The following is a 16,014-nucleotide window of genomic DNA, read 5'->3' as shown; positions in this document are numbered from 1 at the left end:
TTTGGAGACTGCAGGCTTATGGGACCTGAGGCACGAACTGTGGATCAATGAGCGAGCAAGTCGGACGCCGGTACCTGCTGGTCATTCTCAGGTTTCAGAACTGCGAGAAGCCAGCCCAGGGCGCTGTCGGACTAAACTGCCGTCAGATGGATGTTTGCCAGATTTCGGCTAATTCAACCTAAATCGCTTCTTGGAAATTTATTTTTCCCTAAGTCCACGACGTGAAAAAGCCCCCGACGCGATGTGTGTGAGTCTCGCGAAGGCCACTCGCTTTGGAGGAGGAGCCGGGGGTCACAGAAGGGCCGGCGTCTGGAGGGTGGGGATGTCCTCCAGGTCCCGCGAGTGGTGGGAGCCGCATTACCCTGAGGGCCCGCCTCCTGGCAGTCGTGGTTGTGATTGGTGGAATTAGGCGGAAAACTCGTTTGCCTCAACGACAACGTGATTTGATTGGCTACGACACACATTAGCTTTTACATAGCCCAAACCTAACGCCGCTTAGTGGTAAATCCCGCCTTAAAGGCGTTTGATAACAGTTTTACGTGTTGTAAAGCAAACGGTGATTGGTCACAGCGCTCACGGATTCAATCGTTAGTAAACACAGCGAGGCTCCCGGGACCGTGGATTGGTCAGCGGTCCGGTGCGGCCCAGTCAATTCCTCCGGATTCCGCGCGCCGGCTGGCTGCTCTCCTGCCAGGGCCTCGCCCCCTCCCTTGCTGATTGGTTGTAGTTCGGCCCGAGGGGAGGAGGCGGAGTAGGTGCTCTCGCATTGCGTCACTTCCGTTTACTGTCGGCCGCCGCCGCGGTGTTCTCAGTGTGGCGGCGAACGGGCTGAAGGATCTAGGGGACGAGAGGCGGGGTGGGCGGGGAGGGTGGACGGAAGGAGGAGGAAATCCCATTACGGAGACGCCAGCCTGGACGTTCCCGCCTCCTCCGACACTGTCGGGTCGGATCGGGGAAGGGTCACTGCCTCCTCCAGCGAGAAGGGGGGCGGAGCCCGGCTCAGGTGAGAAGACCCTGTCAGCGCGAGCGGTGGTGGCGCGCGCCGGCGCGTTCACGTGGAGACGGTTGAGCACCGGCGGCGCTGGGCTGGCGGCGCAAGTGGGGTCGCGACGAGGCATCTGGGGAGCGCGCAGACGCGTACCGGTGCCCTCGCCTCCTCTGTTGTCTTTCTGAGGGGGTATTGTTACCCTTCGGAGCGGAGGGGCCGGGACGCTGGGAGGCGGGTTCTTCTGCGCAGGCGTCCCCCGCGTCCCGACGCCGGGTTGTCTGCGGGGTGGGGCGGGGGCTCCTGCCCCCTCGGATCCGCGGGCTGGAGACGTCGCTGGCCGGGGTGGAGGGGTCGGGTGGGGTGGGTCTCGGGACCGGCAGCCTGGCGGGGTGAACAGAGGAGCTGCCTCGCTGCGGGACGGGGTCGGATGTGGCTTCCTTCCCCCCGTGCTGGGTGTCCTTGAGGAACGAGGTTTCATGTCTCCGGCGCCAGGCCGAGGCGGTCTGCCGTCGGGACCCGGGGGCTGCCCCGGGAGGGGCGCCGCGCGTGCCTTGGAATGAATGCCCCAACTGGTTAGCGGAGGGGAAGGGCTCACAGGCGTTCATTGAACGCCCACCACTTCCAGCCGTTCCGCCTTCGCCCCTTGGTGGGGGCCGGGCAGCCCCGTCCGTAAACGTGTAAGGCGGCGGCTTCGGGCGCGGGGGCCGGGGGGCGGCGCGCACCCTTAGGTTCTTCTCGCCTCCCAGGGTCACCTGTTATCACGGCCGTCTGCGTGCTGGCATCGCGGGGAGGCGGGGGGGGCTGCGGAAGCTAACTTCTGAGAAGAAGACAAGTTCTCATTTAGCGTGGAGGAACAATTTTTTGGGTAAAAACACGGCAGTGTTGCTTACTAAGGAGCACGCTTGGGTTAGACGATGGCCCGGGCGCCTGTGTCTTGTGGACAACTTGCTTTCCGTTGGCTCCAGCCTTGGGATTTCCGTGCTGAGGGGGGTTGTCCGTAAGTTTAAAGAATGAAGTTGGGGGCAGGGGGAGGAGGAGATGCGGTGGGGAGAGAAGAGAGGATTTCCGAGAAACCCCCCTGGACCGAGCACAGGCCCGCAGCCTGGCCGCAAAGCCTCGCGGGAGGCCCCGCGAACTCGGCGGGGCTGGCCGGGCCACCGCACGCAGCCCGCCGAGCTGCCGGCGCGGACGCTTCGGTGGAAGCCGTGTTCTCGGCCCCTGCATTTCGCTGAATTCAAGTGCGCCAGGGCCGTTAGAGTCCTGAAAGCAACTTGTTTCCTGCTCCCCCATGTTTTCTTTCCCAAGTTGTGTCAAAACACCGTGTAGTCAGCCGGAGATACTGGCAAGCTGTGTTCTGGGTAACGGAGGTGTCTGGCAAAATTCGGAAAATGGTAAGATATGGAAGAAAAACGTCTCACAGTGGAGTGTTTTCCTAAGTTTAGGGCTCAGTGCTCTCAGAAGAGGCTTCGTCGCAAGACTGTGGTGAGAAGTTGAAGTCGTTTTACAAAAATCACTTGGATACGAAATGCATGTAAGGGTTTTAGTGTTTAAAGTACTTCGCACGAATGACACTGAGTCCTTCAGTGTGTGGACAGTCGGACATGACCAAGCTTGCTGTGCTGCTGACACAGGAGCTTGAATCTGCCTCAGTTTCTCCTTGAACAGGGAAAAGGAAAAGCCCAAGGTACTGATTCCATGTTAGCTTGCAACATTGTTTAAAATGTAAATTTGTCGTAAACAAATACTTTTCCTCCTCTTCCAGTTTTAAGCGTATGATTTCTCTTTTACTACACTTAACATTTCTCACATACGGATGTTGTCTAGTAGAGCCACTTTTGTTAGTGGAGCAGGTGGGATGGAATGTAACACTACACTGCACCTTTTGTTTAAGTATTCAGTGAACGTATGTGCTAAAAGACCAGCTGTTTCTGAGTGAGCTATTGCTCTTACAGTTGTTTTCATCATTTTCATCACTGAAAGGGACTTTTAATTTCAAGACCAATTTGGGGGGAGGGGTGACTATATTTGATTAATTATGCATATATTTGCTAAAAACTTTCATTTATCTTTCACTTCAAACAGATTGGGAATTGCATTGGAGCATTGACTTTATTGTAATAGAGTAGGCATAGATAACTTTCTTAGTATTCAAGATTATATTTTATCTGTAGATGCTTTTCCTTCTGATCGTCTAACATTTGAATGATATGTTTAAGGTTCTAGTATTTCCTTGATTGTAAAACAGTTTTGTTTCCATTTTAATCTTGAAGACAGGATGCTATCAGTAAGCGTTATCCTATGGCCTAATTGACAGCTTTTTTTTTTCTTTCCTAATGCTGTATGAAATATGTTGCATTTTATAATCACTAGCATCTTAGATTTAATGACATTTGGTACGGTTAAAAGACTTGTGCCCAATTAATTCACTTAATTATAACCAATTAATTTTCCAAATTTTCCTTTGTACTTTGAAAAAAGTTTGCTATTGAAAGGAATCCTATTGGAAGTGATACGAGTTTCTTATCAATGAAAATTAACAAAGTTTTGTTTCTTTTACTAACTTTAAAGGATGATTGTCTGGTGAGTCTACTTTTGGAAATTATACTTGGTAGTCTGTTACTTTGGGTACTTGATAACAAGTTTACAAATGCTTTATTTCCAATTTCTTAAGTTTAAAATGAATAGGGAGAATTGCTCCCCTTTTCTTCTGAATATGATTGTTAACTTGGGATAACAGATTTTTCACTATATTGTAATTAGTCGATTATAATTTAAAATCCACTCAACAGTCTTCTTCTAAATATGCAAGACCTTCAATTGTTTCGTCCTATTTTAGTCTCTACTAGAGGATTTGAGGAGGATGGAGAAGAAAACCCACTGTTTGGGGGTTCAGTTGTGAAAAGAACCCACAGATGGTACAAAAACCTAAACACATTTAATAACATACATTGTATTCTTTGAGTAGAATGTCAAAAGCCACTCAGCAGGTAAAGTATGTATCCCTTGCTGAATGCTATTGATTTGATAAATGATTCAGAAGTAAGGAATATCCTACTTAGAAAGTAAACTAGGTATAAAAACGACTTAAATCTATTTTTCATTTTCTCTACTGTAAAGGCATCATCACTAATGGTGTCTTCAATGCTTTGGCATGGCTTTTTTCTTGATAAAACAGTTTTTGTTCATTAATAAATATGTTTCTTGATCTGTCAGGGGTAAAAGGCAATGAAAGCTATTTTTAAAAATTGCTGAAAAGGTTGTGTGTACGGGGACATCTGGGGGGTGGCAGGCAACATTTTCTAAATAACAAAGGGAAAATACATTTAGACTTCTTAAGCAGATGTTAAACTAGATACAGTTTCAGATTTGTAAGTAGCTAAAAGAAGTCATTTATGGTGGTTTTTATAGATTTTGATATGCTTATGAAGTTTGTATGATCTTTAGAGCATTAACTGGCTCCAGATGTTCTTTCATCTAGAGTCAGCTAGCTGGCTATTCATTTTACGTTTTAGGAAAATGTAGTACCCAAAAAGGGGAAATTTCTAGGCCAGTTACAGTGTAAGTAGAAAATTCTAAACAGGATAAAGCAGTGAAATATGTCATAAGTTACTTTTAAGTTTAAATACAGAGTTTTCAGAGTCATGTAACTGTCTTGGACACGCCCATCCTTCAGACAGCACTCCGCTGGTGGCCCACCACCTTGAGAGACCAGGGGTGAGCAGACCAAGATTCTCCCCTTATGATAGGTGAGCCTGCTGCCAGGAATGTATTTTGTCACCCTTCCCTTCTCCCCAAAGCTCTGGTCCCTGATTCTTGTTCTGCATCAGCATCATGGAAGGCAGGTTTGGGGAGGAGCCAATGGCAAGGGACAGTGGGAAGAGAAAGCAAAGCTCATCCTACATCCTCCTCACCTTCCAAATCAGTCTGTTGGCCGTGAAGGCTTGGCAGTGTGGTCGGTGATTTTGGCAGTGTGGTCGGTGGTGGTGGCATGCAGCTTTGGAGGATTTGAGGAAGAGAAGAGAAGCCCCTCCTGCTACACCTTCCAGAACGCTTGCTCTAATTTTCACTCCCTTAGCTGTTATTTTACGCACTTGTCTTTTCACTCTCACTCCCAATCCTTGACCTTGACCCTGCTCTTCAGCTTCATCCCCTTACTCCCTCGATCTCCTAATCCTATTCCTAGCCTTTGCTCACTCTCGTAAGTACGTAGTGTTCTCTCTGAATATCCTGTCATCATCCACCTGGCCCATGTCTATCTGGGGGCTGCCCACATTACAGCAAAGTGAGCTTTCGTAGTCGGATCTGGATTTACAACTCCTCTCCTTCACTCACTGCACTAGTTGGGTAAGGTCGGCTCTACACACGGGATGACTGTCACTGCTTGACAATCCTCCCTAAGAAATAATATACATAAAGTACCTACAGAACCTGGCTCTTAGTTGGCAGTCAACCCTCTCATTCCCACCAAACTAGTCCTCCACCACCCAACTAATAGATGTCGTCATGGGAAGGGGTGCGGTGTTACTGGTGCCGCACAGGTGCTGTGACAGCTGGCTACAATAGTCACAGGTTAAAGGCATACTTCCTGATGATCCTGGAAGGTAACACTGAGAAAATGCCAGGCAATTCATTTCACACACTTGAGTAGCATAATAGATGAGTATGTATAATGGAGACTGCCTTTAGTCTCCTTCATCCTATATATTTGAAGATTGAGACTCCACATACGTGCATTTCCCGTATACAGGTATGTGAAACATCGACTTCAGTGGTTTTCAGACTTTGACTGTAGGATTCCTTTACACATTTAAAAATGATTAATGACTCCAAAGAGCTTTTTTGTGGGTTATAGCTATCAGGATAAAACATATTAGAAATTAAAATTGAGAAAAAAGATTTAAGCATTCATTAAAAGTGATAAGCTCATTACATGTGAACATAAGTAACATATTTTTATGAAAAATAACTATTTTCCAAAACAAGTGTTTGGTAAAAAATAGTGGCATTTGAAAAAAAAACTTTATTTTTAGAACAGTTTTTGGTTGATGAAAGATTGTGAAGACAGTGCAGAGCGTTCCCACATACCAACACCCAGTTTTCCTGTTATTAACATCTTACCATTAGTAGGGGGCATTTGTTAAAATTAATGAACCATTATTAATGCATTATTATTAACTAAAGTGCATTCTTTACTCAGGTTATCTTTAGTTTTACCTCTTGTCCTTTCTCTATTCTAAGATCTTATTCAGGAAAACACGTTTAATCGGGCATCATGTCTCCTTAGGCTCCCCTTGGCTGTGACAGTGTCTCATACTTTCCTTGTTTTTGGTGACTGATAATTTTGAGTGCTGATCACTTATTTTGTAGAATGTCCCATTGGGATTTGTCTGATGTTTTTGTTATGATTAGACCGGGGTTCCAGGTTTTGCAGGGGGAAAGACCACAGAAATGAAGTGCCATTCTCATTACATCAGCACATGACGCTTACTAACGTACTTACTGTCAGCATGACTTGTCATCTTTGGTGTTGCCCTCAGTCACCTGGCTGAGGTAGTGTTTGTCAGATTTCTCAAGTCTGAAGTTCCTCTTTTCCCCTCCCTTTCCGTACTGTGCTGTGGAAGGAAATCACTGGGCATAGCCCACACTTAAGGAGTGGGGAGATATGCTCTATGTCCTTGAGGGCAGAATAGCTACATAAATTATTTGAAATTCTTCTGCACAAGAGATTTGTCTCTTCTCTCCCATTTATTTATCGAATCCATACTTTAAATCAGTATGGACCTACGGATATTTATTTTGCATTTTGGGTCATAAACCAGTACTGTTTTATTTATCTTTTTGCTCAAGCTGTTCCAGCTTTGGCCTTTGGGAGCGCTTTCTTCTGTGGAGTCCTATGTCCCTCTCAAGTACTCCCATTATCATGTTTGTTTGTTTGTTTGTTTTAAGCACACCCTTACTTTCTGGCACTACAAAATTCTGCAGGCTTATCTTGTATATTTCCTGCCTCAGTCCAAGCATCAGCCATTTGTCCAAGGAGCCCTGGTTCCTTTTATTAGCGAATGGTATTAAGCATCAGTACCAATAGTTTTATAGGAAATATCTATCCAATGCTATAAAAAAGATCATTCTTACGTTACTTAAACCATTTTAAGAGAAGAAGCTTCCAATGATCCAATATTGAAATAAAGTTATTACCTAATTTCTCCTTATTTAATAGTTTTGGAACGGCAGTGGGGCGTTGAGAATAAAGCATAAGTATGTAAAAATGTCCTTTCCTGACAGACAGTAGTGTGTATTTATCTGTATGGTTCCATGTCACTTTCTTCTGTAGTATCACGAACAATGTGTCGCAGATGCTGTCTGGGCTCTGATCAGACCCCCTTGATCCTTTTTGCCAGTTCTGTGCCCCTGCCGTGCAGCATCTCTATGTTTTTTCTTCTAATGGCTTGCGTCTGTGACTCTTTGAGGACTGGGTCTTTGGGTGACTGGCGTCACTTTGTGCGTGGGCCCAGAGAGCCGGAAGTACCTGGCCGTTTCCATCCCCCTGGAGAGGCCCTTAGCGGTGGACTGACTGATGCGGCGCTGCCAAAGACCAGTTCCCCTGCCTTGAGGTGCCCCCAACACGTTGATACTCTAGAGCTGCCCTGCTGGACCAGGTGAAGGCTTGGATTTGCCCCAGATCACACCCTGGCCTGGCCACTGCTGCTTCCCCCTCCCCTGCCCCACCCCCGTTTTCCCCTGGGAGTGCCTCCTTGATAAATCACTTGCACTTGAATCCTTCTCTCATGGGCTGCTTCTGGGAAAACCTTACCTAAGATGGGACAAATCGAAGCCTTCTTCATATTCATAGACTTTGGAATCACTTTTGGGTATTATAGTCATGCCCTGCTCTTAGGCTGGTGCACAAGTAATTGCAGTTTGAAAGGTTAAACATAATTGCAAAAACCGCAATTACTTTTGCAGCAACCTAATATTTCCAGCTCATTCTTGGAATATTGACAGTGGCACTTTGGGATGGCCAAACATATATGAGAGTGATACTAGTGCATCAGCTGCACTTCTTCTTTGGTTTCACTAGAGAAAGTGGAACTCATGGTTCCACTTTTACCTTAATTGAGTTATGCATGTGCTGCTAGATGTTACATAGCTTCTCTTAAAAGTCTGTCAGCGTACTCACAGCACAGGTTGCCCTTCTCTCTGCATGCTCATCCCTACCGATCCATTTGGAAAGATGGGCCAGTATTTCCTGTATTTAATTGCATTGCCTGGTGTGTGACTATGGCTTCAAGATGATTTCAGCCCCAGTCACAACCTGACTACAACCACATGACAATTCCCAAGAGAGAACCAGTGGTGTCCAGTCAACCCCTAGAACTGTCAAGAGAGAATAAAATGATTTTTGTTGTTTTAAGCCATTAAGTTTTAAAGTGATTTGTTACACAGCAACAAAAAAACTGCACTAATGTAAAACTTGTTAACATCTTCCCACAAATCAACATTCAGATACTATCTCCAAGGGACCCTTCTTGTTTGCTTGTTTTTGTCTGTCTACTCCATCTTTGGGGGAAATCACTCTTCACCTAGTCTTCGTGTATGTGTACAGATCAGAGTGCCCCTGACTGTGAATTCCAGAGGTAGATGTTCCAGCAAGGCCATTCCCCTTGATTACAGTGACTGTTTCAGAGATGGGTATGTGACCCAAGCCTTGCCTGTAAAAGTCTGCTCTGGGGACTTTTCTGGTACTATCAAGAAAGATAGTCTCGTTACCCAGATTGCAAGCTAGAAGGGCGAGTTCTGTCTAGCACTGATCGTGGCCATTTTTGCCTCACAGAAGAGAGCAGCCCCAAAGAGTGTCCTGATGATGTGGAGACCCTGGGATCCAGCCGTGACTCTACTTAGCATCACCCCAGGACTTCCTGTGTCACGAGCCGGTGACTTCCCCTCTCTCCTTAAGTCAGCCGAGTAGACGAGTAGACCGTTGTAGTCAGTTAAGGACTCTGACTTAATCCTGAGGTCCTTTCTGACACCTCGATATGGGAAGGAAGGACAGTGAATAATTAGCCAGTTTTATGGCTAAGATTAGCTTTGAGCTGGTGGATTTGATTTCCGTCACTAATCCAAATGATCGTAAATTGACCGACTGATACTGAGATGAAAGAATATGGTCATTCAGGAGAAATAAGTTTGGAGTATCTCAAAATGGGTAATCGCACACTGTTGTGACTTAGACAACAGGTGTTTCTCCAGGTTTTGATCATCTCTAATGTCACCATGTAGTTTCACCCAGAGCCCCTTAAGAGCAAAAGAAGCCTGAGCCTTTGTACTGCTCTGAAGATGGCCTGACCACAAGGCATAGCAGGACAGTCCAGGCGTCCCTACAGTGTTTTGAGAAGACCCTGGAAAAGTTGAGTTTCTCTCGAGGACTACGTTGGGGCATCTAGTGTAGGGCTGATGATCTTGAGGCAAATGGGAAAGCTAAATGATTGTATGGACTCTTCCAACATTACTCAAACCGCGGCCTTTGTTGGGGTCATGTTTAGCTACCTCGGTAATCTTTTCTCAAAGATCTCTGGGTGCTGGGAATTTCCTCCAAATGGTGCTTCTCAGGCCACCATTTCCTTGCTGCTTATGCCTTTTGTATAGAAGTGGGGATTGAACATTAAGAGTTTGACATTCTAGTGAACGACCTTTTGTGGGAAAGAGTGGCGGTTTCTTATACTTAAGATAACTTACATTTCAGAAAATGAGGAGGCTTCTTTTTCCTGCAGATAATCATACTTCTGCTGCTTGTTGAGGAAGAAAGGCATTGGACAAAATATCGTTATTTTTTTAAATCAGTATGTGGGTTGAAATATCTTTTATTTTAAAAGTTAGTCTTTTATGTCCCCCTCATCTGGATCTTGTTCATCTCTTGTTTTTCTTTCCCCATTATTTTTTATAATTTGTTGAGCTATATTGAGGTATAATGTCCATACCATAAAATTCATTATTTTAAGGGGGCAAATATTTTCAGAAAATGTATGAATTGTATAGTCATCACCACAGTCCAGTTTTAGAACATTCCCATCAGCCCCCAAAAGTCCCTGCGCCCATTTGCAGTCCTTCCGTGTCCCACCCCCAGCCCCAGATAACCAGTAATCTACGCTCTGTTTCTGTACATGTACCTTTTCTGTGCCAGAGGCAGAGAGCGTCCCTTGGATTATTATTATTTTTTAATAGACTTCCATCCAGTCCTCCTCTTGGTCACCTCCATTCCACTTCCCCTGGTACCTTGGCAACCAGTTCCTGAGCCTTTGGCTGGATGGGGGGCTTATATATAAGTCAGGGTGTTTTATCTACTGCCGGTTTAGGATTTAGCTTTCTGGGTGTGTTAAGTCAGCTAGCACTCAATCACTCACCTGTTCAGCCGCTTCCAAAATGTTATTGACATTTTCTTTCCCATTCGTTTTTTCCTTGTGTGTTTATACCTTTCAAACAACAACAAAACCGAAAAACTTTGGTGTATTTTTAATGGGGTTTCAGGAATGATTGGGGGGTAAACGTGTGTGTACAATCTATGATACTACCACCTATGATAACTAGAAATCTTCCCCACTAATACTGGTTTCATTCATGTAAGGTTGCTAAAAGACTGGTTTGGAATTCTTGGAGTTAGTTTATTCATTGTCTTTAGGGAATACAGAACACAAATTTACTTCTGTGGGGTAGATATTCTGTCATTCACACGTTGGTCTTTTCTAACAAGTTAAAAGCATGTTAAGTGTTAAAAGCAGGTCATGGGAAGAGGGAAGAGGAGCCTGTGAACAGCCAGTAGCTGATCCCACACATGTGCGTGCTTCCAGCGCTGTAGCTGAATGAGGATTTGCTCCTTATGTGACAGGTTTTTAGTCTGTGTGCCCATCATCGGAAACATCACCAGTTTTCAAAGGTCCAGGCTTGGTCATCCACACCTCTTTTCATCACACCCTAAGGCCCCTGGCCTTGTCTTAAGTTGTCCTAAGTCTTCATACTTTCTTTCTCTGTTTTCCCGTAGGATCATGGATTTTCCGGGACACTTTGAACAGATCTTCCAGCAGCTGAACTACCAAAGACTTCACGGCCAGCTCTGTGATTGTGTCATCGTAGTGGGGAATAGACATTTTAAGGCGCACCGCTCCGTCCTGGCAGCCTGCAGCACGCATTTCCGAGCCCTGTTCTCAGTGGCCGAGGGAGACCAGACCATGAACATGATCCAGCTGGATAGCGAGGTGGTGACGGCGGAGGCCTTTGCCGCACTGATTGACATGATGTACACGTCCACCCTCATGCTGGGGGAGAGCAATGTTATGGACGTCTTACTGGCAGCCTCTCATCTGCATTTGAACTCGGTGGTGAAGGCCTGTAAACATTACCTCACGACAAGGACACTGCCCATGTCTCCCCCCAGTGAGCGTGTGCAGGAGCAGAGCGCCCGCATGCAGCGCTTCTTTATGCTGCAGCAGCTGGGACTGAGCATCGTGAGCTCAGCCCTCAATTCCAACCAGAGTGGCGAGGAGCAGCCGGCCCCCATGAGCTCATCGCTGCGCAGTACGCTGGACCCGCGGACGCCCTTCCCCATGAGACGCCTTCACAAGCGCAAGCAGTCTGCAGAGGAGCGGGCCAGGCAGCGCCTCCGACCCGCCCTGGACGAGTCGGGCCTGTCCAATGTGACACCAGAGAACGGGCCGGCGGGGGTGCATCCTCGGGAGGAGTTCTTCTCACCAGATTCTCTGAAAATCGTGGAGAACCCGAAGGCCGACGGGATGACGGACAGCCAGGAAGATGGCGCCATCATGTTTGACCAGTCCTTCGGTGCGCAAGAAGATGCCCAGGTGCCCAGCCAGTCGGACAACGGCGCCGGCGACATGGCTCCGTTGGCCATGGCTTCCCGTGCAACTCAGGTGGAGACTAGTTTTGAGCAGGAAGCTGCAACTGAGAAAAGTGGTTTTCAGTGTGAAAACCCCGAGGTTGGCCTCGGTGAGAAGGAGCACATGAGAGTGGTGGTGAAATCTGAGCCGCTGAGCTCTCCCGAGCCTCAGGATGAAGTGAGCGATGTGACCTCACAAGCAGAAGGCAGCGAGTCGGTGGAAGTGGAAGGAGTTGTGGTCAGTGCCGAGAAGATAGACCTCAGCCCGGAAAGCAGCGATCGGAGTTTTTCGGATCCGCAGTCGAGTACGGACAGGGTAGGTGACATCCACATTTTGGAAGTCACAAATAACTTAGATCACAAGTCCACTTTCAGCATTTCAAATTTCCTTAACAAGAGCAGAGGAAGTAACTTTAGTGCAACTCAGAGCAATGACGATAATATCCCAAATACCACTAGTGACTGCAGGCTGGAGTGTGAGGGCCCGTATTTGTTGAGTCCAGAGGCTGGGCCTGCGGGCGGGCCCTCCTCAGCCCCCGGGTCTCACGTGGAGAACCCATTCAGCGAGCCTGCAGACTCCCACTTTGTTAGGCCCATGCAGGAGGCGATGGGCCTGCCATGTGTGCAGACTTCAGGCTATCAAGGAGAACAGTTTGGGATGGATTTTTCCAGGTCTGGATTGGGCCTCCACTCCTCCTTCTCCAGGGTAATGATGGGCTCCTCAAGAGGAAAGGCCAGTAACTTTCCATACTACCGCCGCATAGCTCCCAAAATGCCAATTGTAACTTCTGTCAGGAGCTCACAGATCCCAGAAAACTCTGCCAGTTCCCAGTTAATGATGAATGGGGCATCGTCCTCATTTGAAAATGGCCATCCTTCCCAGCCTGGCCCTCCGCAGTTGACCCGGGCATCTGCTGATGTCCTGTCCAAGTGCAAGAAGGCCTTATCAGAGCACAACGTCTTGGTTGTAGAGGGAGCTCGCAAGTATGCCTGCAAAATCTGCTGCAAGACTTTCCTGACCTTGACAGATTGCAAGAAGCACATCCGTGTTCATACAGGTGAAAAACCCTATGCCTGCCTCAAGTGTGGCAAGCGGTTCAGCCAGTCCAGCCACCTGTATAAACATTCGAAGACGACCTGCCTGCGCTGGCAGAGCAGCAGTCTTCCCAGCACTTTGCTCTAACCCCGACCTCTTGAGATAACGTCGGTGCCAGTTGTAGGACTGAAACTAAAATCCCGTTTGGGTTTGAGGCTTCCAGCTGCCACGATGGCTCTTGTAAATTTCGATGGCTAATAAGTGGAGAACTAACACGTGCAGCACCGTGCTGCTGCATGTCTGGGTGAAATGCACACTCTCAGAGAGGGTTGCAATCCCCATACCAGGTTCTTCCTTAGGGTTGAGTAATGCAGTCAGCAAGTAGTTTGTAATTGATGTCGTTAAAAGTGGCACATGTAAAAATTAAAAATTGAAGTGCAAAAAAATTTTTTTAGCAATTTTTGTAGAACTCTGAAGCAGTTAATTAAATTTCCTATACCCTCTGATGGGAATATTATATACCTGTACAGTGATGCAAATCGCACTTATGTGTAACCAATGGCAACTTTGTGCCCGTCTAAAAGGCCCCAGAGGACAGGCCTGTCCCCACAGATGCTTTAATGTCTATGAGGAGCTCGTCCTCGGCCTCAGAAAGTACTGTAGCTTTTATTTTTGTCTGATCTGCAGTCACAGGCACTGCACTTTGATGGTGCTGACACTGGGTCCAGAGCGAGCATTCTCTGGACTATTAGGTGTATATACTTTTGAAAACATCACTGTTGCATAGATGTTTTAATAATTTTTCCTGGTTTTGAAAACAAAGTTGTAAATGGAGTATGTACTCGTAGGGAGTGACAAGTGTTGTTTCTGTATGTGCGGTTGTAGCAGTATTTAACCAACTTGTATGCCTATGTTACAGGTCCATGTTTGGAGGTCAGAAAAGAGCTAGTGTTTGTCTTTGTTCTGATGATGTGGAGTCCAGTTTTGTGGGATCTTTGAAAGCGCTTTTAACCTTTTGCTCCATCCAGATTTCGGGGGCCAGTCGAGCCTGACACATCTCACGCAGTGACAAGCCTGTTTTCCGCTTCGCTTCTTCACGCACTCACCCTATATGGCATCATTCCAAGACCCAGATTGCTGTTCTCAGTGGCAAACGAACCAAAAATGAGGTCCAGCCCCTCCCACCGCGGGTTTTATTACTGTTATATATGTACTCTAGTTTTCAAGTGTAGGACCCGACTTTAGTTGTTGTTGCTCCAGCTCAGTCCTGAATGTTTGAAGTCTAAGCGTAGCAGTGTTCATGGATGACTACTTTCCAGACGGTAAGAGAGTTGGGCAGCCCAGAGCATAGAAATCACCAAGTGGCATCTGAGACTGTTGGAAGAGACATTTGGGTCACTGCCCAGGGCCTCTTTGGTCCCACTGCCTCACTTCCCCAGCCCACCTGGCGGCCTGACCCTGTGCCATCGGGGCTCTTGGTGGCACCTGTGTCAGGCTGAGACCTGACTTGTGTGCTTTCAGGGAAACAGCATAGGTTAATGTGTCTGTACAGCTCATGAAGTCAGTTTAATTCGTGTGTGACCATGAGTTCATTGTTTTTATACAGCTTTTTTAGATAGCAACCATTGTGCACAACTGAGAGAAATCCTTCAGTTCTTACATTGAGAAAGCTAAGTGTGTGTAGCCTAAAACAAAAATCAGCGTGTTTTCTCCTCTTCATCTAGTGTGTGCAGTTACACATCTGTCCGTGGATAAACTCAATGTTCATAGTCGGGCTTAGCATCTCCTGTGAACAGATTCCCAGGGAGGAGAGGGAACCTTTGGGAGTCCTCTCCTTTCCAGCAGATGTGGGGAAGAGACTGGAGGACGTGGGGTCAGCTGTGAAACTCAGTTGTGTGTGTGGCTAATTGTTAGCCATTTTCTGACTTGTTGTGAGGGGGTTCTGCATCCACCCCTCTACATGCCGTGGGGACCAGTGTCTTGTGAGATTAACCTCTGGAGGCAGTTGGGTCAGCATGGACAACAAGGGGCCCTGCCTGGGCCCAGGGAGAGGAACCAGTGACACCGGGAAGAGCAGTGGCGGCTCTCGTTCCCTTCTATCTTGAGGAGGTGGTGCCAGGATTCTGCCCCCTCCCCTCAGCTCGGGCTTACGTGGACTTTGCTTTGCGGCCTATCTCCAATACAACAGCTGGAGCCCTGGCTCTCCACTGCTAAACGGAATCTAGAATTGCTCATCTACCTCTTAGTCAGTCAGTTTCTACGTGTGAGAAGCAAGCTTGCGGGCCAGTGTCCTCATACAAGCTGTAGTACTTAAAAGGTAATTCAGAGGTTCCCTGGAAAACCAGTCCCAGGGTTCCTAGGATCCATAGTTTCTACCTGAATTTTAACTGGTATTGCATACCTGGAATTTGATTGGTTAGCCTTAATTATAGCCTGGCATAATCATTTCTGGTGATCAACTCATAAAGTTCTATCAGGGCACCCATGTCAGTGGTGCTATGCTGGTCAAAATTTGAGATATTGAAATAAAAAAAATTTGTCACATTCATGCCTCTAACTCAATATGTGTTCCTTTTCTTCTCTTAGGTTATTAAGGTTAAAACAAAACAGGGAAGTAATATTGCTTTCTTTGCTAATGGTGTTTTGACCAATATTTTTTTTTAACCAAGCCTCTTCCAAAATACTCGAATGCTGTCAGTAACGATTATTGGTCATTTCCTCGAGTGAGTCCCTTCGGCCTTGCCTGCACTCTGTCTCTGAGCCATGGATGAGTGTGAAGGTTGTTCTCAGTCCACCCAGGGTTACTCTTACAGGGCCTGCTTAATCCTGTGCTTTCGGCTGCTCCCTGACCTGCCTCCCGGGTTGAAAACTCCACCTGCCAGTCTGGCTTGGCCGTGAGGAAGAGCTGGAACCCGACTCCTTCAGCAGGAGCAGGGCTTTGCCAATGCTGGTGGCCGTGGCCTTGGCCTTGGCGAGAAGTGAGTGGGGTGGTGATTAGAAAAAGGGCATCCATCTGGGGGGTGGGGATGAGGACCAGCTGGACAAAGGGAACAAAGTGTGAAGGTGCTAAAACTAATTTTAAAATAAAAATTAGAAACTCACCTA

General features: G+C 47.1%; 1 protein-coding gene across 2 annotated transcripts; it reads left to right on the top strand.

The window, feature by feature from the left end:
- Positions 1-776: 776 nt before the first annotated feature.
- ZBTB5 (zinc finger and BTB domain containing 5) lies at positions 777-16,003 on the top strand. Of its 2 annotated transcripts, none has more exons than XM_081067333.1 (2): positions 777-1,003; positions 11,022-16,003. In XM_081067333.1, the coding sequence occupies exon 2, from the start codon at positions 11,026-11,028 to the stop codon at positions 13,054-13,056; it is 2,031 nt and encodes a 676-aa protein (XP_080923459.1). In that variant the 5' UTR covers positions 777-1,003; positions 11,022-11,025; the 3' UTR covers positions 13,057-16,003. The 2 variants fall into 2 exon arrangements, with proteins under 2 accessions (XP_080923459.1, XP_080923460.1); XM_081067334.1 differs by lacking the exon at positions 777-1,003 and adding an exon at positions 1,364-2,672.
- The last annotated feature ends 11 nt before the right edge of the window (positions 16,004-16,014 follow it).

This window comes from Rhinolophus hipposideros (assembly GCF_964194185.1).
Source record: "Rhinolophus hipposideros genome assembly, chromosome: 11".
Classification (NCBI taxonomy): domain Eukaryota; kingdom Metazoa; phylum Chordata; class Mammalia; order Chiroptera; family Rhinolophidae; genus Rhinolophus; species Rhinolophus hipposideros.
Note: the sequence above shows the minus strand (reverse complement) of the source record. Positions and strands in the feature narration are given on the sequence as shown.

Coding starts and splice junctions, on each gene's coding strand:
- ZBTB5 (XM_081067333.1), top strand. CDS start 11,026: ATGGATTTTCCGGGACACTTTGAACAGATCTTCCAGCAGCTGAACTAC.